Below are 27,380 nucleotides of genomic sequence, written 5' to 3' on the forward strand. Positions count from 1 at the left end.
TCTATAGTATGAGTAATTTTTCTCAAACAATAGTGTGCATCAAAACACCCCAGAGGGCTTGTTAAAACACAGACTGCTGGGCCTCATCTCCAAAATGTCTGATTTGGGGCCCCTGGCTGGCTCAGTCGGTAGAGCATGTGATTGATCTCAGGGTCATGAATTTGAGCTCCATGATGGGTATAGAGATTAATACAAATAAAAAATAAACTTAATAAAATAACCAATGGCCAAAATTTCTGATTTAGTTTGTCTAGGATGGGGCCAAAAATTTGCATTCTTACAAGCTCCCAAGTGAGGTTCCTAGCACAGACCAGAAACTGTGCTTTGAAAACCACTAGTCTTAGAAACTGGTCATAGGGATTCAAAAGTCTCACCTCTTGCTCCTGACTATATGGAATTTAACGTAGTCATTATTGACAATTTGGGGTTTTTTTTTCTAATAGCCATAGGACCCTTGTGGTCTGAATTGTGGGATTTTCTTCTTTTAAGTGGGTCTATTCAACATTAAACCACAATATTACTCATTTGGGATGTACAGCAGTAAGCTCACATCCTAAATCAGCGAACCTACAGTTGAGATAGAATTTTTTTAAAAAAGATTTTATTTATTTGACAGAGAGAGACACAGCAAGAGAGGGAACACAAGCAGGGGGAGTGGGAGAGGGAGAAGCAGGCTTCCTGTTGAGCAGGGAGCCCGATGAGGGGCTTGATCCCCGGACCCTGAGATCATGACCTGAGCCGAAGGCAGACACCCAACGACTGAGCCACCCAGGCACCCCAAGATAGAATTTTCATTTATTTATTTTTATTTTTTTTAAGGTTTTTTATTTTTATTTATTCATGAGAGACAGAGACAGAGAGAGAGAGAGAGGCAGAGGGAGAAGCAGGTTCCCAAGGAGCAGGGAGCCCGATGTGGGACCGGATTCCAGGACCCTGGGATCATGACCTGAGCTGAAGGCAGACGCTTAACCATCTGAGCCACCCAGGCACCCCGATATAGAATTTTTAATACATTCATTAATATATTGTATTTTTAAATTTCAGTAAGGTTTCCTTGATAAACACTGATTTACTCTGCTACATAGCAAGAAATTTTTAAAAATTCAAACCATGCCTGGTCTCATCTAATGACTTTCCCAAGCTCCAAGTGGAGAAGAAAGGTTTTTGGAAGTATCAGCTGAGTAAAACAGGATTCTTTGACCCTTTATTAAGTCCCAGTCTAGTCTAGTCCTCCTTTTACAATGCCTGCAATTTACTGAAGCTTAAAATATGTCTACATATACAGCATGATATTATATATCATACATATGGTATAACCCAAGTGCTGCTGGCATTTAATTAAGACTGCAGAGTTCAGAAATGGACTGTTTATGTCTGAATCAAGGCTGCACCAAGAGGGGCACCTGGATGGGGGAGGAGAAAAGAAGGGGTTCTTAATATTTTAATTGGGAAAGCCATACTAGGGCTGTCAGTATAAGTGCTTCTGTCATTCACTCACAACTCCATCAACAAGGGGCATTTTATTAATTAGCATATTGAATGGCAGAGATTAGATTTTTAAAATAAAAATGGTAGCTTGGGGGCGCCTGGGTGACTCAGTCATTAAGCGTCTGCCTTCGGCTCAGGTCATGATCCCAGGGTCCTGGGGTCGAGCCCCGCATCAGGCTCCCTGCTCAGCGGGAAGCCTGCTTCTCCCTCTCCAACTCCCACTGCTTGTGTTCCCTCTCTTGCTGTGTCTCTCTCTGTCAAATAAATAAATAAAATCTTAAAAAAAAAAGGGGCGCCTGGGTGGCTCAGTTGGTTAAGCGACTGCCTTCGGCTCCGGTCATGATCCCAGGGTCCTGGGATCGAGCCCCGCATCGGGCTCCCTGCTCGGTGGGAAGCCTGCTTCTCTCTTTCCTACTCCCCCTGCTTGTGTTCCCTCTCTCGCTGTGCCTCTACCTCTCTCTGTCAAATAAATAAATAAAATCTTTAAAAAAAAAAAAATCTTAAAAAAAACCAAAAGGTAGCTTGTTGGCTAGCATGATTACTATTAGAAATGGGTTCCCATTGGTGACACCAAAATTATTTCAGATATGTGGATTACTTAAGAATATTCCAAAAATGATTTCCATTTTTTGCATTAAAAGACAAAAAACCCTAACAGGCGTGCACCCTGTACCCTTAGGGATAGTGTTCTAGATAAATCCCTAAAGGGCCCTATGTCTGTCCAAGAACTCTGGAAGATTCTGTTAGTTTGGTACTTGCCTCTGAAACTTAGCATTTGTCTCATAGAAACCTTTCATGCAGATAGTGTTATGAACACCTGATATTAAAGAGAGGTAGTGCTCCCTTGAACATTCATAAGGAGCTGTAACATCTGTATGTGTGTATAGCTTATATACATATATGTGTGTGTATGGGGTGGGGGGATCTTAAGAATGCTTTTTTTGACCCATATGAGAGAGGGGAGCAGAATTGGGGTCTGGTATTTCTCTTCAATTTTCCAGGCTATTCTCAGAATCACTGGTGAGCATACCAAACACCTCACCAAGAAATCCTTCAATATTTTTTCAGATCGGAAGTGTCAATAGACCTAGACCTTTTGAAATGGTTACCTATGAGAGAAAAATGTATAGTTGAGCATAGAATGAGGGTGAGGAGACAGAATGGCAGATATCTTTGAAAGCTGAGGGTAGTATGGGTAAGGATTGCAGTTCTAGACTCCTATTTTTGATGAGAGTAGATTAAGTCATTTAGTGCAGACCTCCTGTTGAGGATAACTGGATTACTACAATTTGGTTTTTTAAACTTTGCTTGAAAGCATCCAAGAGCTAACAAGGTAGTGAAGAATTACCAGGCTAAGATCTGGGGCAAGGATTTGGAAATGTGAATTGGGTTTTGGCACTACATTTTTGTTGTGGGTGTTAATTGACATAGGTTTGAGCAGTACTTTTGACCACTTTGCAGAGATAATAGGAAAGGAAATAGATTCCAGAGTTGCCAAGGAGGCTCTTGTTGAATCTGCCTTATTTTGGATTTAGATTCAAATTCACAGCTAAGGAAAAAGATGAGCCAGAAATAGGCCCTCATAAAAGCTACAGTTTGGTTTTGAAAAATCTGAATCCCTGCAATTGAATTTCAGCAATCCTAGATTGTTAATGTCCTCAGATATTACAGTTCTCTAGACTAAGATAACAGCAACAGAGGCCTCCAATTATTTCTACAAAAGACGTTGCAGTACAATATCTGGCCACAATAAAAAGGAAAATAACTAAGCTTACAAAGGAACAAGACTGAATGATTAAAGACTAGTAGAAACACTAGACAATAGAGATATATATGCAGTGGGCCCCAGTATTGAAGTTTTTAGAAAGATTTAAAAATACCTATCTTAGGGGCTCCTGGATGACGACTCAGTTGGTTGAATGCCCCACTTTTGATTTCAGCTCAGATCATGATCTCAGGGTCCTGGGATCAAGCCCTGCATTGGGCTCCTAACTCAGCAGAGAGTCTGCTTGAGATTCTCCCTCTCTCTCTCCCTCTGCCCCTCCCCCTGCTCACTCGCTCTCTCTCTCACAAATAAATAAATAAATAAATCTTAAAAAAAACTATGCTTATTAAAAAGGACAGATTTTCAGCAAAGAACAAGAAACTGAAAAAAAGGAAATTCTAAGACTGAAAAATATAATAACTGAAATTAAGAGCTCAAAGGATGGATTTAACAGTATACTAAACATAGATAAGTAGAGAATAAATAACTCAGAAGATAAGTCAGAAGAAACTATTGAGAATAAGTTATGGAGAACAACAGGATAAAAAATACAGGAGTAGAGGCATGACACATGGAGGACACAGCGAGAAGGTTATGTTATTATATGTTATTATAGCTTCAGAAAAAAAAGGAGAGAGGAAAATTATTAACAATATTTGAAACAATAATGACAGAACTTTCCAAAACTGATGAAAGACATCAGGGAACAAATTCAGGAAGTGCTAAAAGGCATGATAAGTAGAAACAAACTTATATCTGAGCAATTAAAATAAAACTGTGAAAACTAACAGTAAAAAGAGAAATATTAAAAGCAGATAAAGAATAAAGAAAAAATAGTTTCAAAGAGGCAACATATACAATAGGTGGGTTTTACACAGAATCAATGGAAGCTAAAAGACAATGAACTAATAGCTTTAAAGATTTTAAAATAAAATCATTGTTATCCAGATACTATAGTCAGCTAAAATATCCTCTGAGAATGAAGACAAATAAAAACTTTTCAGACAAATACAAATTTAGAAATTTTTCTAGCAGCAAATTCATATTAAAGGAAATAATAAATGGTATTCTTCAGGTAGAGGGAAAGCAGCATCAGATATAAAGTCAAGAGTTATAACAATGGAAATGAGATATGTGGGTAATATTAAATAGATATTGATTGTATAAAACAACATAGAACTTATTAGGTTTATGGGATATATATTATTAGTATAACATAAAAAAATTCAACTGGGTTAAATAGACTTAATCCATGGTCACAGGAAACATCATAGTAAACATTTATAAGTATTTTAGGAGAATGATAAAGAAGATACAATATTGTATGTAAAAACTTGTGGGGTGCAATTAAATCTTGATTAGGAGGGGGGATTTAGAATTTTAGATGTGTAAGTGAGGACAGGTTGAAAATAAACAAGTAACTATCTGAGAATGTAATAAATAGAACAGCAAATTATAACCAAAGGAAGCAGAAGAAAGGAAATAATAAAGATCAGACATAAATGAAATAGAAAAATAATATAATAGAAAGAGTCAATAAATCCCACATTTCATTTGCAAAGATTGGTAAAATTCATAATCCTCTGGCAAGACTGACTAGAAAATGACATATGTAAGGAATAGAAGAGTAGACATCTTTTCAGATCCTATAGGTGTTAAAAAGATTGGGAGAAGATGCTCTGAATAATTTTATGCCAATAAATAAGCACAAATTCCTAGAGAACTATAACTTAGACCCAGGAAGAAAGAGAAAATGTGAATTGTCCTGTAACTCTTAAATAAATTGAATCTCCGGACCTACATGGCTTTCCAAATCAAAGAAATAAAACCAATTTTATGCAAACTCATCCAGAGAAAAGAAGAAAAGCAAGAAGTCTTTGCAACTAATATTATGAGGCCAGAATATTCTCCATTCTAACCTGGTAAGACATTATAAGATAGAATATCTTTGTCATAAACAAAGCTGAAAACAAATGCTAAAAAAAATGTTAAATCAAATCCAGCAACACATAAAAAGGATAATATATTGCGACCAGCTAGAGTTTATCTTAGTAATGCAAATTTGTTTAAAATCAGAAAATTTATCAGTGCAATTCACCACACTCACAGAATAAAGGAGAAAAACCATTTATTATTGGGTGATCATTGATCAGCCCAATAGATTCAGAAAAAAAATTTGATAAATTCAATTTTCTTTATTGTCAATTTTTTTTTACAACGTAAGGAAACTTTCTTAAAATATTAAAGGGTACCTACAAAACCTGTATACTTAATGAGGAACTTTAGACAGTTCTTCCCTGAATCCAGAAATAACATAAGCATATCCGCCATCACCACTTGGAGGCCCTACAGAGTACAAAAGAGCCAGAAAAAGAAATATAAAATATAAATATTGGAAAGAAAAAACTCCTGTTATTTGCAGACAATATGATGTTAAGTAGAATATTAAAAAAATACAAATAAATTGTTAGAACTAGAAGTGAATTTGGTAAGGTTGTTGAGAAAACTGTCAATATACAAAATCAGTTGTATCTATATACTGGTAAAAAAGAACAAAACAGAATTTTAAAAAGGTACAATAAGGTATCAAGTAAAATAAAGTATTTTTAAGATCTCTATGCATATAACAATAAGCTATTATTGAGAAAAAATTAAAAAAAAATTTAAATAGGTACATGATAATGGATTGTAAGATACTAAGATGCATTTTCAACTAAAATCCAGTTGGCTTTTGCATGGAATTGACAAGAGAAATTTAAAATTTTGGGGTGCCTGGGAGGCTCAGTCGGTTAAGCATCTGCCTTTGGCTCAGGTCATGATCTCTGGGTCCTGGAATGGAGCCTTACATCAGACCCCCTGTTCAGCAAGGAGTCTGCTTCTCTCTCTATCTCCCATTGCTCTCCCCCACCACCAGCTCATTCTCTCTCTCTTTCTCTCAAATAAATAAAATCTTAAAAAAAAAAAGAAAAATTTACATGGAAATGCAGAAGTCCAAAATACTGTTTAAGAATAAGGATAAAATAGGAGAACTTACTCTGCTAGATTTCAAGACTTATTATAAAGCTACAGTAATTAAGACTGTTGGCACAAGGGTAGACAAAGAGATCACAGTGGCATAGAACATAGAGCCTGAAGTAGACACATACGTGGATGGATATTTAAATTATCACAAAGGTGGCACAGCAAATAACAAGAAAAGGAAAGTCTTTTAAATATATTGGAACAGTTCAAAATCTACATGGCAAAAAAAATAAGACGACTTTTATTTCACACCATGCACTCAAAGTCCACTCTAGACAGATTGTAGGTTTAAATGTGAAAGGCAAAACAACAAAGCTTCTAGAAGATAATATAGGAAACTCTCTTTATGACATTGAGGTAGGGCATGTTTTAATCATATAAGAAAATATCAATACATTTTACTATATTAAAATGAAGAGTTTCTGTTTATCAGAAGACATAATAAAAAGAACAAGGGGACAAAACACAGAGTGAAAGAAAATCATTACAATGTATTTAATTAACAAAGGATTTCTATCCACAATGTATGAAAAATACTATAAATCAGTAAAAGAACGTCATATAATTTAATAGAAAAAGGGCAAGAGACATAAACTGGCACTTCACCGAAGAGGATATCCAAATGACCAAACATATGAAAAGGTGTTCCATCTCATTAGTAGTTAGGAAAATACAGACTAAAATGCAATGAGATGCACACTCACCAGAATGGCTAAAATTAGAAAGACTGGCAATACCAGGTATAGATAAGGTTGTGGGAAATGGGAACACTTATTCATTGCAAGCAGGAGCCTCTATTGTTGAAGATAAGCATATCCTAAAATCCAGAAATTCTGTTCCTAGGTGAATGACCAACGCGAGTGCATGAAGAGACATACAAGTAAAAGAATGTTCATAACACCATTATTTGTAATAACCCCAACTTGGAAAGATTCCAAATGTCTATGTAGAGAGGAATCTACAAATTGCAATATATTCATGTAACAGAATGCTGTATAACAATGAAAATCCATGTACCTTAGATGTGGTCTATCCCTGCATTGCTGGTTTAAACAATCATTTTGTCATTGTCTCTCAATTCTGGGGTTTGGCTGAGCTCATCTATGGTGTTCTGGCTTGAGGTCTCTAATAACAGTCATTTGGTGATTGGAGGTAAAGTCATCCACTCAAAATACTGTGATGTTGATGCTAGCTGCTGGCTGGAACCTCAGCTGGGCACTGGCAGAGCAGTGTTCCCTGGGCATCTCTCTACACTGTTTCTCCACCTGGCAGACTCAGGGGAGCTCAGTTTCTTATACAGAAGCTGAAGGTTTCCGTAGGGAATACATGGAGAGGAATTGGCAGAGACTGCATGGCCTTTTCTACCCTAACTTGAAAGCCATGCAGTGTCACTTCTACCAAATCTTTTGTAGACTTTTCTGGATACATGTTATACAATTTAAAAAGCTAAAAATTGAAAAGAATGTAGTTCCAGTCCAGTAAGGAGAGCCAGGATCTGGGATAAAAGGTTGTTGATAACAAGGTCAATATATCTGGGAGAATATTCTTCTCATATTTGTTATTCTTTTTAGGTTCTCACTACCCTCTAAGGCTTAGCTCTAGCTCTTGACAACCTGGCCCTGACCTCCTTACTGGTTTTAATGTTCCTTTCACAGATACCTCACAAGAATATTGAGATCCAACTGAATTGTGTTCTTGCACTTCTTCATGTATTTCTGTGATAGAATAATGGCCCTCCAAAGATGTTCGCATTCTAATCCCCAGGACCTGTGAATGTGTATTACCTTACGTGGCAAAAGGGGCTTTGCAGATAAAATTAAACTAAGAATCTTGAAATGGTGAGATTATCCTGGATTATTCAGGTGGGCCCAGTGTAAACACAAGGAGAGTCAGACTAAGAGTCCGAGAGAGATGTGATGACAGAAGCAGAGGTCAAGGTGTGCAGTTGCTGTAAAGGGCACAAGCCAAGGGATGCAGGAAATCTCTAGACACTGAAAAGGCAAGGAAATGAGTTTTTTCCCCTCTATCTCCCAAAAGATCCAGTCTACCAACGCCTTGAGTTTGGTCCCTTAAGGCCCTTTTTCAGAATTTTAACTTTCAGAACTGAAAGAAAATAGACCTGTGTTGTTTTAAACTGCCAAATTTGTCATAATTTATCACAGGAGCAATAGAATCTAATGATATCCCCCCTCCTCTTCCTCCTCCTCCTCCTTCTTCTTTCACTTATGACCTTTCCTATATTGTTTCGTTCTATTTGAAATACTTCCCTAGGCCAACTCTTTTTAAAACACTATGATCTCACTCATATGCAGAATTTAAGAAACAAGGCAAAAGATCATAGGGGAAGAGAGGAAAAAATGAGAAGATGAAACCTCTGAAGGAAAAAAACAAAAAGAGACTTTTAATTTAAGAAAAAAAACGGGGGGGGGGGGGGGGGGGGGGGGGGGAGGAGGGAGAGGGTAGAGGGATGGGGTAACCGGGTGATGGACATCGGGGAGGTATGTGTTGTAATGAGCACTGGATATTATAAAAGACTGATGAATCACAGACCTGTACCCCTGAAACAAATAATACATTAAAAAAATCCTACCTGGTGTTAAAGATTCAGATCAGATGCTCTCTTCTCCCTGAATCCTTTTCACTACCACAGTCAGAAATAATTCTTAATTCTCTAAAATACTAGGGCATTTCCTAGCCCTGATAGTCCACTAATCACATATTATTTCGTTATTTGAGGTCAAGGTGCTATACCTTTTTTTACTGTTCCAGTTTCCTGTTCAGGAATTTTACACATATTGGGCATGCACATTTGTTGAATGAATAAAGGAGTACAAGAATGTTATCATCAAGTATGTAACAAGATTTCTAGTAATAATACATAAAATAGTGGATATTTTCATAAAAATATAAAAGTAAATTGTAACATACATTTGCAACTTCATATGATCCATTTAATATCTGTTCCATGTAATGATTTAGGTCTTTGAATCTTTTGTGGTCTGAATTTGTAAAAGGTAAGTGCCACCAATGAGGAAATCTGTTTAAAAAAAAAAAGTGTATCTTCATTAGTTTGAAAATTTGCATCTTAGGTTATTCATGAACTTATAGCATCAGGTTGAAGGGCCAATGAAAATATTTTTAAAAAATGGAACACATTATTAATCCTGAGGGTTTCATTAACATGGTTGTGGTCACTTGTGCTATTTTAACTTTATTAATATTAATACTAATTTAGTTTAATTTAACATATTAATACGTATGTTCTTTCTTGCTGTGTTTATAGAAGACCACACATTTTGTCCTTTAAATATATATGGAGACTTAATAAGTACTTTCTTAAGTTAATGATTCATAATTTTTGAAAAAGGTCAGATTGTATTGTTTCTTTTGGGTTCGCTAGAAATATTTCTACACTAACTAAATTAAACATTTTACCAAGTAACATATGTTTCCATCTGGTCTTAGTCTTTTAGAATAGAGTATCACTTTCCTCAAGAGTCTAACTTGCAGAATTTCCCCTGCACTATCTGATAATTCATATTGATGGGTTAGATGTGATTAAGACCAATTACTTAGTGGAATGACTTGTTAATGGTTAGCATTGGTAACATATTTTGCTGGCTAAATATATCTTTTTCAGAACTATCTAGCAGGTTTCTCTGACTGCAGTGTTGCTTCTGCCTCCTTCACACTTCTGCTTCTTTGGTATAGATATTTCCCTGGGGTAATGGGCATGAGGGATAGTGAAAGACTGTCAGCAAACACAGAAGTATGTAGGTATCAACTGCAGGAGAACTTTTTAAAAATAAAATGTCAATTATTTAAATACACAAATATTATTTTGGACTTCCTTAACATTTCCAACAAGAAGCAGTGAATAGGATGGCCTGCAGTTCTAAGGCATAAAGTATTAAAATTTTTCATTCAGATTTAATTATTACAACATTTAGTACCATATACAATTAACCAAACCAGAAATGCATTTGATAAATGGATTGAGCAGGTTTTAAATATTAATTTGTATATCTGTAGATGAATTTTCCTTATTGCTAAAAGAAAATGGAGTTCAACATCAATTCTATTCCTTTGTTGTTGTTTTTACAGAGGTATGTACTAAAAGCCTTGTATATAATTAAGTACAAGAGAATTGAAAAATTTAGTCATAGTAATGTCATTCAATTGTTGAAATGCTTTTGAGTTATATGCCACATATAATATAGCAATCATTTTTTGAAAATGATTTTTTATGATCTTTTATCTGACAATGACATCATGTCCTCCCTCCATTTTGTTCAAGCCAAATATTAGGAAACACTTGACTTGCAAACAGATTTTATATCTGATTATTAGAATAATTCCTTTTTTCAATATTTGTATTGAACCAATGTTTTGGTTTGCCTTTTATTTCATTCTCAGAGATTTTTTCCTCTCTTGGGACAATGTACCAAAATAAGATTCTGGATGGTTGGGAGAAGAGCAATGTTGAAAGTAGAAGAGGGAAAGGAAGTCAACCCTTCTTAAGCAGGTTAATTTTAAAGAAGACCATTAATTTTACAGAAGATTTCCATGCCTGTGTATCCTTGTATCCTTGGAAGGTACCTAGAGGTATAAACAGCCCCCTTTGAAGACCACTATTTACACTACAACTAATCTAAATTTTATTCTTTATGACTCTAACTTTCTGATCATAATCTCTAGAGCAGGTTTACATAATTCTTGTAGGGCTTCTCTTAGTAAATTTAGGAGTCAGAGGAAATCTTGCATTCATACTTCATTTATATGCATCACTGGAAGCCTTAGCTCCCTTAGCTCCCTTGGGATTGTCAGCATACAAATATTGTCAAGGGCATATAGGAAATATATGCCCCCCCCCAAAACACCACACATATGCACACACATACACATTGTTGGAATGGTTTTAAAATCAATTTCAATATCAGGCAGTGGTGTTGAGCAAGGCATAATCCTAACTAAAGCTGAAAATTGAGAAGAGGCACATGGAGAGAGATTATTAACACTTTTAAGGTTTTACAAGTTGTCCTAATATGTAGTGCACAGATAAAAGTGTAAAGCAGAGAAGTTTTTGAAACCAAAAAGGGCAGCCACTTAACAATGACTAACATATTTTAAATCATTAATTAGTAGAGTACAGTGGCAACACTGATGTTGAATTTGATATTTGCAGTCAAACTTTGCATTTTTTTTTTTTTTGCTAGCTCCTCCTTTTCTGTTATTCTATCAGATGTTTTTTTGGTAATTCTTGAAGCTGGTGCTGCTTTTAAGTTTCCATAATGACATTCCTTTCCTTTCAGTCTCTTGAACATACTCTTACTCTAATTTGTTCACCTCCTGATGCTTAAAGCATCTGCATTTCAAAATTTCTGTGACATCTGCAAGGACAGTTTTTCATAAACATGAAGTACTTCGCTCTTCAATATTGCACAGTATCTCTCCATCCATTGATAACTTTGCTTAGAGTTATGTTTTGGAAAGTGACTAAATCCTGAAAGCTTGATAAAAATCCACATGTAAAAAGTATGTCAGGTCAGATATGGACATTCATATTGTTAAAGGACCATTTACTTAACAAAAATGTCAATATAGATAAAATAACATTTGATTTACCCTAAGTGCCAATATAACCTCTGGCAAGTTCATCTTCTTAAAGTCAAGATACTCCTTTGGTATACACTGAAGTCTATGACCTAAATTTGGTTAGTTCTAAGTGATGTATTTTAGAAGGTTTGTCTGAAGAGAAGTAATTTCCAGTTATATTCTTAATGTGTTTATGTTTAGTATTTTTTAAATTATAACCTGAACAAAAGCAATGGTTTTCATAATTGTTTGACAATGAACATAACAACAAATTAAATTTACATAATCCAAGTCAAAGTTAATAATTCACAATGAAAGTAAGTTGGTATTACTAAATTTTACTTATATACTAAATGATATTAATGAATTGTTTTCTGGTACAAGAAATACACACATCAGAGCTTTTTACTGCAGTTATTTGTTGAAAGAATAGATATATCCAATTTAGTTCTGCATTTTCAATTTCAATTTCATTTTTTCTAGAAAAAACTAAAAAGATTAAACTTAAAAACAGGCAAATAAAACAATTTTCCTGATAACTGATGGAAAATGAAATTGCTTCTGAATTTTTCTGTCTACAAAATCAATGGCTAGAAGCAAACTGAGAAATTGCGAACCTTGTTCTGTTTTATGAAACAAAGTTTCTTTACTCTGGGAGCAATACAGACTCTGCTGGGATAGGTTCAATGGCATTGGAGTCAGAATGCTGTGTTGCTCACAAATAGAAAATACCATAACCATAATTTTTCCTTATGTTCAAGGACAAGTACTGCAGGCAAAACCCTGGGGAGGACAGTGCCTTACTCTGGGAGAGTCAATGATGCAAACTGCTTCTGAAGTTGGCTGTGAAGTTTTGAAAACTGGTCAAATGATTTTTCTGTCAGGCTTGTTTCATTGTTACTGTGTGTCACCCGGATTAGATACAGCTGCAGAAAATAAATAGACAAAAATCAAAAGGTGGCATTATCAACCTGTGATTCATTTTAAAATCTGGTTTCATGTGAGCTAAACAAAACAAGAACCTTTCTGCAAAAAGTCATCGCAAGAGCTAAAAGATGCAATTTGTAAAGGCAAAATTACCTATAAACACAGTATATAAAAGTATCATAATCTTATGTGCTGGGAACAGACTGCCTAATTTCTGCTCTTTTTTTCATGTGGACACTTTAATTAGCTCTTGATTTATAGTCTACCACGAAATATTCTCTTTGATGGTTCTCTACTAATAGCTCTGGTTGTTGTGATTTCTCCTTAGAACATTCTCTTTTAATGGCACTTCTGCTCAAACTGTAACTGATTTTTCATTTGCATAGTAAAAAAATATCATGATGTAAGGAAGGATGTGTAGCATAGTGAAGGGAAGTCTGCGATGAAGTCAAATGATATTTAAGTCAAAATGATGGTGTTGACTTACATTACTAGTTTTCTTGCTGAACCCTAAAATTGTCGCTCTTTGAATTGACCTGGTTGCGTTCAGCATACAGGGTTCATGGGGAAAAGTCTGTGAAGTAGATTTAGCAGGACTTATGGCTGTCATTTGTGCAAGTGTATGGATCAAGTTATTTAACTTAACAGGGAAGCACTCCAGACTTTCCTTTATTTTCCTAGAGAAATGAAAAAGAAAAGATAGTGAGTAACATTTCCCTGAGTTGACTCATTTAATTTAAGATTTGTTTTCTTGTGTTTGTTAGATGTGGAGGAAAAAGTCGAGAACCATGTCTGTTTATTTGGAGCCCAAATATTAAATGTTACTTTTATAAACCCCAAGTCCACATCTTGAGTTGTTAGCAGATATAAAAGAAACCCACTTGGTGAAATAGAAAAATAATTGTAATTTTGTCTTTTGACTTACTTTAGGTTTGTTTCCTATTTTTAGGAATGATTCATTTAAAATTTAATTTTAGTTTATACTCATTTAAGATATTTAAATAATTCCAGAAGTTAAAGCTACAGAACAATGTATAGTCCAAGAAGCTGAGCATCCATTCTTGTACTCTCTGTATTATTCTTTCTCTTCCCCATATTTAAATATTTAAAAAAATATGGTTTAACTTTTACTGCCTTTTCATTTTATTTTTATATATAGTTGTGTTCTTCTCTAAACTATGTGGCAAAAAAGTTGCATATGACATACTATATTTAATATACAGTATACTGTATGAATTATTTTTCACCTTGTGGTCTTTTGTTTGGTTTCGATGTGTTTCTGCTTTTTAAAGTCCTTTTTTTTTCTTGTATTTGAGGTTTGCAATTGTGTTCCAATGATATAAATAGCTTTTTTTTGGACATATAATGTATTATTTGTTTCAGAGGTACAGGTCTGTGATTCATCAGTCTTACACAATTCACAGCGCTCACCATAGCACATACCCTCCCCAATGTCCCTCACCCAGCCACCCCATCCTTCCCATTCCCCTCCACTCCAGCAACCCTCAGTTTGTTACCTGAGATTAAGAGTCTCTTATGGTTTGTCTCCCTTTCTGGTTTTGTATTGTTTCATTTTTCCCTCTTTTCCCCTATGATCCTTTGTCTTGTTTCTCAAATTCCACATATCGGTGACATCATATGACACTTATCTTTCCCTGATTGACTTATTTCGCTTAACATAATACCCTCTAGTTCCATCCACGTCATTGCAAATGGCAAGATTTCATTTTTTTGGTGGCTGCATAAGATAAAAATATCTTCATATAATGTTCTTTATCCCCTCTGTACCCTCTTCTCAGGTATCTGATTTGCAGGGTTGTCCTTTTCATCCCAGTTAATACTATAAAGCAAATGGTGTGCTTATTCTGTTCTTCACATGTGCTTCTTATTCCACTTCCATTTTTCATAGAGCTATTTTATTTACATTGTATAGTATCTGTACTATACATACTACATAGTCTCTCTTCTAACTATCATTAAATCTTAAATTTTCTACCAGGCATTATGTCCGCATCTCTGTCATTTTGACTACCTGAAGTTCATTCTCTACTAAATTCCTCAGAAAGTGCTTCAAAGAAATAAGTTTCTGAATTTTGGATGTTGACAATAGTTTGTGGCTTGACTTGAAAGTCAGTTTCTCTAGATACATCATCCTTGGCTCACATTTTCTCTCTCTCTTTTTTTAATTTTTTTTTAGATTTATTTTTTTTATTCTTATGTTAATCCCCATACATTACATCATTAGTTTTAGATGATGTGTTCCATGATTCATTGTATGTGCATAACACCCAGTGCTCCATGCAGAATGTGCCCTCCTCAATACCCACCACCAGGCTAACCCATCCTCCCACCCCCATCCCCTCTAGAACCCTCAGTTTGTTTTTCAGAGTCCATCGTCTCTCATGGTTCGTCTACCCCTCCGATTTCCCCTGCTTCGTTCTTCCCCTCCCGCTACCTTCTTCTTCTTCTTCTTTTTTTTTTCTTAACATATATTGCATTATTTGTTTCAGAGGTACAGATCTGAGATTCAACAGTCTTGCACAATTCACAGCGCTTACCAGAGCACATACCCTCCCCAGTGTCTATCACCCAGTCACCCATCTCCCCCACCCCGCCCCCCACTCCAGCAACCCTCAGTTTGTTTCCTGCAATTAAGAGTTCCTCATATCAGTGAGATCATATGATACATGTCTTTCTCTGTTTGACTTATTTCACTCAACATAATACCCTCCAGTTCCATCCACGTCGTTGCAAATGGCAAGATCTCATTCCTTTTGATGGCTGCATAATATTCCATTGTATATATATACCACTGCTTCTTTATCCATTCATCTGTCAATGGACATCTTGGCTCTTTCCACAGTTTGGCTATTGTGGACATTGCTGCTATAAACATCGGGGTGCACGTACCCTTTCGGATCCCTACTTTTGTATCTTTGGGGTAAATACCCAGTAGTGCAATTGCTGGGTTGTAGGGCAGGTCAATTTTCAACTTTTTGAGGAACCTCCATACTGTTTTCCAGAGTGGCTGCACCAGCTTGCATTCCCACCAACAGTGTAGGAGGGTTCCCCTTTCTCCGCATCCCCGCCAACATCTGTCGTTTCCTGACTTGTTAATTTTAGCCATTCTGACTGGTGTGAGGTGTTATCTCATTGAGGTTTTGATTTGGATTTCCCTGATGCCGAGCGATATTGAGCACTTTTTCATGTGTCTGTTGGCCATTTGGATGTCTTCTTTGGAAAAATGTCTGTTCATGTCTTCTGCCCATTTCTTGATTGGATCATTTGTTCTTTAGGTGTTGAGTTTGATAAGTTCCTTATAGATTTTGGATACTAGCCCTTTATCTGATATGTCATTTGCAAATATCTTCTCCCATTCTGTCGGTTGTCTTTTGGTTTTGTTGACTGTTTCCTTTGCTTTGCAAAAGCTTTTTATCTTGATGAAGTCCCAATAGTTCATTTTTGCCCTCGCTTCCCTTGCCTTTGGCGATGTTTCTAGGAAGAAATTGCTGCGGCTGAGGTCAAAGAGGTTGCTGCCTGTGTTCTCCTTTAGGATTTTGATGGACTCCTGTCTCACACTGAGGTCTTTCAACCCTTTGGAGTCTATTTTTGTGTGCGGTGTAAGCAAATGGTCCAGTTTCATTCTTCTGCATGTGGCTGTCCAATTTTCCCACCACCATTTGTTGAAGAGACTGTCTTTTTTCCATTGGACATTCTTTCCTGCTTGGTCAAAGATGAGTTGACCATAGAGTTGAGGGTACATTTCTGGGCTCTCTATTCTGTTCCATTGATCTATGTGTCTGTTTTTGTGCCAGTACCATGCTGTCTTGATGATGACAGCTTTGTAATAGAGCTGGAAGTCCGGAATTGTGATGCCGCCAGCTTTGCTTTTCTTTTTCAACATTCCTCTGGCTATGCGGGGTCTTTTCTGGTTCCATACAAATTTTAGGATTATTTGTTCCATTTCTTTGAAAAAAGTGGATGGTATTTTGATGGGGATTGCATTGAATGTGTAGATTGCTCTAGGTAGCATTGACATCTTCACAATATTTGTTCTTCCAATCCATGAGCACGGAACGTTTTTCCATTTCTTTGTGTCTTCCTCAATTTCTTTCATGAGTATTTTATAGTTTTCCAAGTACAGATCCTTTGTCTCTTTAGTTAGATTTATTCCTAGGTATCTTATGGTTTTCGGTGCAATTGTAATGGGATTGACTCCTTAATTTCTCTTTCTTCTGTCTTGTTGTTGGTGTATAGGAATGCCACTGATTTCTGTGCATTGATTTTATATCCTGCCACTTTACTGAATTCCTGTATGAGTTCTAGCAGTTTTGGGGTGGAGTCTTTTGGGTTTTCCACATAAAGTATCATATCATCTGCAAAGAGTGAGAGTTTGACTTCTTCTTTGCTGATTTGGATGCCTTTTATTTCTTTTTGTTGTCTGATTGCTGTGGCTAGGACTTCCAATACTATGTTGAATAGCAGTGGTGATAGTGGACATCCCTGCTGCGTTCCTGACCTTAGGGGGAAAGCTCTCAGTTTTTCCCCATTGAGAATGATATTCGCTGTGGGTTTTTCATAGATGGCTTTTATGATATTGAGTTATGTACCCTCTATGCCTATACTCTGAAGAGTTTTGATCAAGAAAGGATGCTGTACTTTGTCAAAAGCTTTTTCTGCATCTATTGAGAGGATCATATGATTCTTGTTCTTTCTTTTGTTAATGTATTGTATCACATTGATTGATTTGCGGATGTTGAATCAACCTTGCAGCCCAGGGATAAATCCCACTTGGTCGTGGTGAATAATTCTTTTAATGTACTGTTGGATCCTATTGGCTAGTATTTTGGTGAGAATTTTTGCATCCATGTTCATCAGGGATATTGGTCTGTAATTCCCCTTTTTGATGGGGTCTTTGTCTGGTTTTGGGATCAAGGTAATGGTGGCCTCATAAAACGAGTTTGGAAGTTTTCCTTCCATTTCTATTTTTTGGAACAGTTTCAGAAGAATAGGTATTAATTCTTCTTTAAATGTTTGGTAGAATTCCCCTGGGAAGCCATCTGGCCCTGGGTTTTTGTTTTTTGGGAGATTTTTGATGATTGCTTCAATTTCCTTAGTGGTTATAGGTCTGTTCAGATTTTCTATTTCTTCCTGGTTCAGTTTTGGTAGTTGATACATCTCTAGGAATGCATCCATTTCTTCCAGGTTATCTAATTTGCTGGCATAGAGTTGCTCATAATATGTTCTTATAATTGTTTGTATTTCTTTGGTGTTGGTTGTGATCTCTCCTCTTTCATTCATGATTTTGTTGATTTGGGTCATTTCTCTTTTCTTTTTGATAAGTCTGGCCAGGGGTTTATCAATCTTGTTAATTCTTTCGAAGAACCAGCTCCTAGTTTCATTGATTTGTTCTACTGTTCTTTTAGTTTCTATTTCATTGATTTCTGCTCTGATCTTTATTATTTCTCTTCTCCTGCTGGGTTTAGACTTTATTTGCTGTTCTTTCTCCAGCTCCTTTAGGCGTAGGGTTAGGTTGTGTACTTGAGACCTTTCTTGTTTCTTGAGAAAGGCTTGTATTGCTCTATACTTTCCTCTTAGGACTGCCTTTGCTGCATCCCAAAGATTTTGAACAGTTGTGTTTTCATTTTCATTGGTTTCCATGTATTTTTTTAATTCTTCTTTAATTTCCTGGTTGACCCATTCATTCTTCAGTAGGATGCTCTTTAGCCTCCATGTATTTGAGTTCTTTCCGACTTTCCTCTTGTGATTGAGTTCTAGTTTCAAAGCATTGTGGTCTGAAAATAGGCAGGGAATGATCCCAATCTTTTGGTACCAGTTGAGACCTGATTTATGACCTAGGATGTGATCTATTCTGGAGAATGTTCCATGGGGACTAGAGAAGAATGTGTATTCCGTTGCTTTGGAATGGAATGTTCTGAATAGATCTGTGAAGTCCATTTGGTCCAGTGTGTCATTTAAAGTCTTTATTTCCTTGTTGATCTTTTGCTTAGACGATCTGTCCATTTCAGTGAGGGGCGTGTTAAAGTCCCCCAGTATTATTGTATTGTTGTCGATGTGTTTCTTTGCTTTTGTTATTAATTGGCTTATATAATTGGCTGCTCCCATGTTGGTGGCATAGATATTTACCATTGTTAGATCTTCTTGTTGGATAGACCCTTTAAGTAGGATATAATGTCCTTCCTCATCTCTTATTACAGTCTTTGGTTTAAAATCTAATTTGTCTGATATAAGGATTGCCACCCCAGCTTTCTTTTGGTGTCCATTAGCATGGTAAATGGTTTTCCACCCCCTCACTTTCAATCTGGGGGTGTCTTTGGTTCTAAAATGAGTCTCTTGCAGACAGCATATCGATGCGTCTTGTTTTTTAATCCAGTCTGATAGCCTGTGTCTTTTGATTGGGGCATTTAGCCCATTTACATTCAGGGTAACTATTGAAAGATAGGAATTTAGTGCCATTGTATTGCCTGTAAGGTGACTGTTACTGTATATTGTCTGGGTTCCTTTCTGGTCTATGTTGCTTTTAGGGTCTCTCTTTGCTTAGAGGACCCCTTTCAATATTTCTTGTAGGGCTGGTTTCGTGTTTGCAAATTCCTTTAGTTTTTGTTTGTCCTGGAAGCTTTTGATCTCTCCTTCAATTTTCAATGACAGCCTAGCTGGATATAGTATTCTTGGCTGCATATTTTTCTCATTTAGTGCTCTGAATATATCCTGCCAGTCCTTTCTGGCCTGCCAGGTCTCTGTGGATTGGTCTGTTGCCAATCTAATGTTTCTACCATTGTAGGTTACATATCTCTTCTCCCGAGCTGCTTTCAGGATTTTCTCTTTGTCTATGAGATTCGTAAGTTTTACTATTAGATGTCGGGGTGTTGACCTATTTTTATTGATTTTGAGAGGGGTTCTCTGTGTTTCCTGGATTTTCATGCCTGTTTCCTTCCCCAAATTAGGGAAGTTCTCTGCTATAATTTGCTCCATTATACCTTCTGCCCCTCTCTCTCTTTCTTCTTCTTCTGGGATCCCAATTATTCTAGTGTTGTTTTGTCTTATGGTATTGCTTATCTCTCGAATTCTGCCCTCGTGATCCAGTAGTTGTTTATCTCTCTTTTTCTCAGCTTCTTTATTTTCCATCATTTGGTGTTCTATATTACTGATTCTCTCTTCTGCCTCATTTATCCTAGCAGTTAGCGCCCCCATTTTTGATTGCACCTCATTAATAGCCTTTTTGATTTCTACTTGGTTAGATTTTAGTTCTTTTATTTCTCCAGAGAGGGTTTCTCTAATAACTTCCATATTTTTTTCAAGCCCAGCTAGTATCTTTAAAGTGATGATTCTGAACTCTAGGTCTGACATCGTACTAATGTCCGTATTGAGTAGGTCCCTGGCAGTCGGTACTACCTCTTGTTCTTTTTGTTGAGGTGATTTTTTCCGTCTTGTCATTTTGTGCAGAGGAGAATAGATTAATGAGAGAACAAAATGCTAGCAGAGTAACAACGTCCCCAGAAAATATACTCTAAACAAATCAGAAAAGACCTGAAGCAGTGGAACAAGAAACAGAAAGAGAGAAAAAAGAAAAAGAAAAAGATAAAAACAAAAACAAACAAAACAAAACAACAACAACAAAAAAAACCAGAATGTGATCAAATATGATCAGGCTGGTATATAGATCAGTGCCACACACTAGATTTGGGGTGTATTTTGGTCTTTTAGAAGAAAGTGCCTCCCAAAATTTTAAAGAAAGAAAAACTTATATATGTACAAAAATAAGGGTTGATATGATGAAGGGATGGAATATGACTGTAAAGATGGAAATTATAAAAAATTTTATAAAAGGAATTGGTAAGAAGTTGTTTGAAAAAAGAAAGAAGAGGATTTAAAAAAAGAAAAAAGAAAAAAAAAGGGAGAGAATGTGATCAGGCAGGGGAGTAGAAAACACCATATACTAGAGATTTAGGGTATATTTTAATCTGTTAGAAGAAACTATCTCAAAATTTTAAAGAGAGAACAACTTATATATATATGCCAAAAATACAGGTAACTACTATGAAGGGATAGAATATGACTCTAAAAATGAAAAATAAAAATGTTTTTTAAAAAAAGGGATTGATAAGATGTTGGTTGAAAAAGGGAAAAAGAAAAAAAGAAAAAAAGTTAAAAAAAATTAACTTTGGAAGACTGAAGAATCATGGTAAAAAGCCATGAATTCTATGTGCAGTAGTCCCCTAGAGCTGGAGTTCTGCCGTTCTCATTGATCGGTAAACTTGGTCTTGGCTGGCTGTTCTCGCTGATCTTCTGGGGAGGGGTCTGTTGCCGTGGTTTCCAAATGTCTTTGCCAGAGGCGGAATTGGCCTGCCCTTGCCCGCTCCCAGATAAGTAATCTGCTTGGGTTTGCTCTCCGGAGCTTTTGTTCCCTGCGAGCTTTCCGTACAGCTTTGGAGGCGGAGAGTGAAAATGGCAGCCTCCCAATCTCTGCCCTGGAGGAGCCAAGAACTCCGGGCCCTGCTCCTCAGTGAGCCCCCAGAGAAAAGCCATCAGTCATTCCCATCTCCCCCGTCTCCGGCCGCACTCCGTGCTCACCTGGCCTGTGACTGAGCGTTTCTATCTCTGGCACCCGACCCCGGGTGGAGTCTCCAAACCCAGCAGATCCCTGCGGTGCACTCCGTGGCTCCTCCTGGGAGAGGAAGGTGAGTCTCCCCGCATCTGCCGCTTGTTGGGTCCCTGCTGGAGGAGCAGTGGCCCGACTGTGCCGCGGATCACGGTTTATGGCAACCCCGAGCTGAGAGCCCGCGCCTGGGCTCCGCCTCTGCAGCCGGCTTCCCTGCTCCATTACCTGGGAGCTCTGCCACACTCAGGCACCCCTGGTCTTTCTGTGACCCCGAGGGTCCTGAGACCACACTGTCCCCGAGGGTTCCACCCCCCGCTTAGCCACCAGAGTGACGTCCCTCAGAGGAGCAGACTTTTAAAAGTTCCGATTTTGTGCTCCGTGGTTCTATCACTTGCCAGAAGCGGCGGACGGAGGCCCCTCCCCCGCCATCTATCCTCCCGAATATCGCCTCGGATTCACTTCTCCGCACGTCCTACCTTCCAGAAAGTGGTCGCTTTTCTGATGAGAGAGTTGTTGCTCTTCTTTTCTTCGATCTCCTGTTGAGTTTGTAGGTGTTCAGAATGGTTTGATCCCTATCCAGCTGAATTCCTGAGAGGAGACAAAATCCAGGTCTCCTACTCCTCCGCCATCTTGCTCCGCCCCCCCTTTTTTTTTAAAAAAAAATTTTATTTATTTATTTGAGAGAGAGCGAGCACAAGTGGGGGAGGGGAGAGGAAGAGGCAGACTCCCCACTGAGCAGGGACCCCGACATGGGGCTCCATCCCAGGACCTCAGATCATTATGTGAGCCAAAGGCAGATGCTTAACCGACTGAGCCACCCAGGAGCCCCTCACATTTTCTTTTTTGAGTGCCATAAAAACATCATTCCATTTTCTTTTGGAATAAAGAATTAGTATTCAAAACTGATAATATACTACACTTCTTTCTCTTATAAATAATTTGGTCTTTTTGCCGGATGCTTGAAGGAAGTTTCTTTTTCTTCAGAGTCCAATAGTTTTTCTAAAATATGTTTCAGGTTGGTTATTATAGGTAATTTTCCCAAATATTCAATGTATTTTAATGTAATTTCAAGTCTTTTGACTTCAGAAAATGTAATTATGATACTAGTATTTATTAAAATACTAAATAAAGGGGCATCTGGGTGGCTCTGTCAGTTAAGCATTTGACTCTTGATTTTGCCTCAGGTCATGATCTCAGGGTCCTCAGGTCAAGCCTTGATTTGGGCAGCATGGAGCCTGCTTGAGATTCTCTCTCTCCCTTTCCCCTTGCCCCTCCCCCCAGCACTCTTGCTCTCTGTCTCTCTAAAATAAATAAATAAATCTTTTAAAAAATACTAAATAAATAATTTAGCTTTGATACCATTTTAATATATTATTTTGGTTTTCTTTTTCTGGGACTTTCATTATGTATATATATGTTGGATTTTCACTGCTTTTATTTTAAAAGTCCTCTTTTTGTTCATCTTTTTCTCTGGAGGCATCTGTTATATTGTCATGTTTATTCTGTGTTCCTTCTGGTTTGCTTTTAAAATTGTTTTCTTTTCCCAGAAATGAACCCACAAATATATGGCCAATTAATCTTTGACAAAGCAGGAAAGAATATCCAATGGGAAAAAGTCTCTTCGACACATGGTGTTGGAAAACTGGACAGCAACATGCAAAAGAATGAAACTGGACCACTTTCTTACACCACACACAAAAATAAATTTAAAATGGATCAAAGACCTAAATGTGAGACCTGAAACCATAAAAATCCTGGAAAAAAACACAGGCAGTAACTTCTTTGACATTGGCTATAGCAACTTCTTTCTAGATGTCTTCTGAGGTGAGGGAAACAAAAGCAAAAATAAACTATTTGGATTTCATCAAAATAAAAAGCTTCTGCACAGTGAAGCAAACAATCAACAAAAGTAAAAGATAACCTATGGAATGGGAGAAGGTATTTGCAAATGACATATCTAATAAAGGGTTAGTATCCAAAATATATAAAGAGCTTATAAAACTCAACACCCCAAACCCAAATAACCCAGTTTAAAAATGGACAGAACACATGAAAAGACATTTTTCAAAGAATGCATACATTTGGCTAACAGACACATGGAAAGATGATCAACATCACTTATCATTAAGGAAATGCAAACCAAAACTATAATGAAATATCACCTCACACCTCTCAGAATGTCTAAAATCAACAACACAAGAAACAACAGGTGTTGGCTAGGATGTGGAGAAAGGGGAACCCTCTTGCACTGTGGGTGGGAATGCAAATTGCTGCAGCCACTGTGGAAAACAGTTTGGAGGCTCTTTAAAGTTAAAAATAGAACTACCCTATGGCCCAGCAGTTACACTACTGACTATCTACCCAAAGAATACAAAAATACTAATTGAAAATGATACATGTATGCCAATATTTATAGCAACATTATAGCAACAAATCTACGATAACCAAATTATGGAAAGAGCCCACATGTCCATCGACTGATGAATGGATAAAGATGTGGTATATATATAATGGAATATTATTCAGCCATAGAAAGAATGAAATCTTGTCAATTGCAATGATGGATGGAGCTAGAAACTATTAAGATAAGCAAAATAAGTCAGAGAATGATAAATAACATTATGTATATTTCACTCATATGTAGAATTTAAGAAACAAAACAAACGAGCAAAGGGGAAAAAAAGAGAGAGAGAGGCATTCCAAAAAACAGAGTCTTAACTATAGAAAACAATCTGATGGTGACCAGAAGGGAGGTGGGTGGAGGGACGGGTTAAATAAGTGATGGGGATTAAGGTGTGCACTTATGATGGGCACCAGCTGTTGTATGGAAGTGTTGATTCACTGTAAATAACTAATATTACACTGTATGACCTGCAACTAATAGTACATGTATTTTAACTAACTGGTATTTAAATAAAAATGAAAAAATGCAATTAAAAATTATGTTTTCTTTTATTTTTTTTCTTGGATTCAATCACCTCATTTCTGAGTTTTTCTAATTCTGATATATATTGTTCTTTCATGTCATTATCATTGTCTTGATTTCTTTTAGCTCAATTTGAAATATAAGGATACAGTTTCTTCCTTTGGTGGGAATATCCTTCTGGCATACTTCACTGTATGGATTTTGTTTTACATCTTATTTCTTTATTTCTCATTATAATTTTGTATGACGTTCAAACATGATCCATTTTGCTTGCTCATTTTATTTTATTTTAATTTTATTATGTTATGTTAATCACCATACATTACATCATTGCTTGCTCATTTTAATATGAAATTAGCATTCCTGAACTTTCAGGAAGGAGTAGAAGGTTTTTGAGGGTCTGAAGCTCCCTTTTCCTTGTTATAAAAACAGTGATAAAAATGTTGTTTCATATTTTCTGAGATATGCTTCTTTTGCTTATCCCCTCACCCCCAATTTTTTCTGGACTTTGGTTTTCCTTTTCTTCTGTAATCTTTCTCCTCTCATCTTGGAGTATACATCTAGCAGTTTCTCTTCAGTGTAGGACTTTTTCCTGGAAGGAAGCTCCAGTTACCTCTGAAAGCTCATAAAGTTCTTTGACCTTTTCAGATCTGCCACTGAACACTTGCCCTTCCCAGTCAATTGGAATGTGTGAAAATTCTTCCCAATGTTAGCTGCTGTTATCAAATTGATCTGCTCAGCTTTCCAATGAGTACCTGTGGGGTCTTTGGAGTCGTGTTCTCAGGCCAATCAGATGGCCTATTGCTTCTTTAGCTTCTTCCCATAACATGCTGATACACAGGTCTTATAGCTGAATGGTTTGTCCTACATGCTTGTATTTTAGGGTTCTTGGGAATACTTTCTTGCATAGTTTTGTTGTAGGTATTGTCCATAGTTTTTGAGTTTTGCTACCCTATTTGATATGTCTGTTTTATTTGGAAGAGATTCAGGAATATTAAAAAACTTGACTTGTTATAATATATAATTCAAGTAACACAGTAAAATATGAAGTAAAATGGGAAAGTTTCCCTTCATCCTTCTTCCAGTGCCACTCTCCTCCAGAAATAACTGCTAGAAACAATTTGATATTATTCTTTTGAGTTTTCTTTATACATTTGTGCAAACAAATAGATACACAGAGATACATACACACTATCTTTACTCCTACTACATGCCAGGTGCTATTCTAGTGTTGGGATATAGCAATGAATAACAGAAATTTCTCCCTTTATAGAGTTTATATAATGTGAAATTCAGACAATAATGAAATAAACATTTAAAAATAAAGGATTTGAGAAAGTAATATATGCTGTAAAGGACACTAACAGACCTTGATTTGCCGAGTGTAGGCCATGGGGATTTGTGATGGAGGACATTCGAAGAAGAAACAATAGCTATTCCAGAAACTCAGAGGTAGATGGGTGACTGGTGTTTGGCAGATGGCAAAGAATGGCTGATAGAGTGAGGAAGGGAAGAATGGAATTAGACAGACAAAAAGAGCACCATTTTGTAAGGATTGTGATGTTGTGTGAGATAGAAGTAAAAAAAGACAGGAGTCAAAAATTACAATTCTAAGCAATGTTGTAATCTGCTATTTTAACTTAGTAATATATTTTGAAAGAAAAATTTTATAGTAAGTACTGCATAGTAGGTGACCCCAAAATATCTGTTGAATGAGCAATCTTTCTAATTCAGAACACAGAGTTAGACCTATTTTTGAAATGACCACACAGTATCTGAAAGTATAGATGTACAGTCATAAATCTAACCTTTTTTTTTTTAATTGCAAAGACTATTCTTTCCTTGCTGATTCAATTTTGTCCAATACTAAGCCTCTATATATGCCTAGGTCTGCTTCTGGCCTCTTTATTCTGTTGCACTTGTCATTTGTCCATTTCTGTGTCAATACTACACTTCCTTAAAAGCTGGAACTTATAATAAGTCTTGAAATCCACAAGCTCTTTTATCTTCTTCTTCTTTAGGTATTTTTTTCCACTATTTTAGGCCCTCTAATCTCCCAAATATATTCTATTTTTATTTTATTTTATTTAAATTCAAGTTAGTTAACATATAGTGTGGTATTGGTTTCAGGAATAGAATTTAGTGATTCATCACTTATATATAACCACCAGTGCTCATCAAATGCCCCCCCAAAATGCCTTCTTTAATGCTCATTACCCATTTAGTCCATCCCTCTATCCACCACCTCTCCAGCAACCCCATTTATTTTCTATTTTAAGTGTCTCTTATGGTTTGCCTCCCTCTCTGTTTTTGTCTTATTTTATTTTTCCTTCCCTTCCCCTATGTTCATCTGTTTTGTTTCTTAAATTCCACATGAGTGAAATCATGTATTTGTCTTTCTAACTGACTTATTTCTCTTAGCATAATATACTCTAGTTCCATCTACATTGTGGCAAATGGCAAGATTTCATTCTTTGTGATCGCAGAGTAATATTTCACTATATATATCTTTATCTGTATATGTATACCACATCTTCTTTATCCATTCATGGACATTTGGGCTCTTTCTATAATTTGGCTATTGTTGATAGTGCTGCTATAAACATTGGGGTGCCTGTGACCCTTTGAATCATCATTTTTTGTGTCCTTTGGATAAATACCTTGTAGTACAATTGCTGGGTTGTAGGGGAGTTCTATTTTTAACTTTTTGAGGAACCTCCCTACTGTTTTCCAGAGTGGCTGCACCAGTTTGCATTCCCACCAACAGTGCGGTAGGGTTCCCCTTTCTCCGCATCCTCACCAACATCTGTTGTTTCCTGACTTGTTAATTTTAGCCACTCTGACAAGTGTGAGGTGATAATATCATTGTGGTTTTGATTTGTATTTCCCTGATGATGAGTGATGTTGAGCATATTTTCATGTGTCTTTTAGCCTTCTGGATGTCTTCTTTGGAAAAGTGTTTATTCATGTCTTTTGCCTATTTCTTAACTAGATTATTTGTTTTTGGGTGTTGAATTTGATAAGTTCTTTATAGATTT

General features: G+C 36.6%; 1 protein-coding gene across 1 annotated transcript in view; it reads right to left on the reverse strand.

Moving 5' to 3' along the window:
- The window catches only part of PIK3C2G (phosphatidylinositol-4-phosphate 3-kinase catalytic subunit type 2 gamma), a 384,724-nt gene that overhangs the window by 60,708 nt on the left and 296,636 nt on the right, over positions 1 to 27,380 (reverse strand). Inside the window, exons 27-29 of the mRNA XM_021690398.2 lie at positions 13,284 to 13,473; positions 12,674 to 12,795; positions 9,203 to 9,311 (exon numbers count right to left, since the gene is read on the reverse strand). Coding sequence (XP_021546073.1) covers positions 9,203 to 9,311; positions 12,674 to 12,795; positions 13,284 to 13,473 — 421 coding nt within the window. The remainder of the gene's footprint in view (positions 1 to 9,202; positions 9,312 to 12,673; positions 12,796 to 13,283; positions 13,474 to 27,380) is intronic.

This window comes from Neomonachus schauinslandi, chromosome 5 (genome assembly GCF_002201575.2).
Source record: "Neomonachus schauinslandi chromosome 5, ASM220157v2, whole genome shotgun sequence".
Taxonomy (NCBI): domain Eukaryota; kingdom Metazoa; phylum Chordata; class Mammalia; order Carnivora; family Phocidae; genus Neomonachus; species Neomonachus schauinslandi.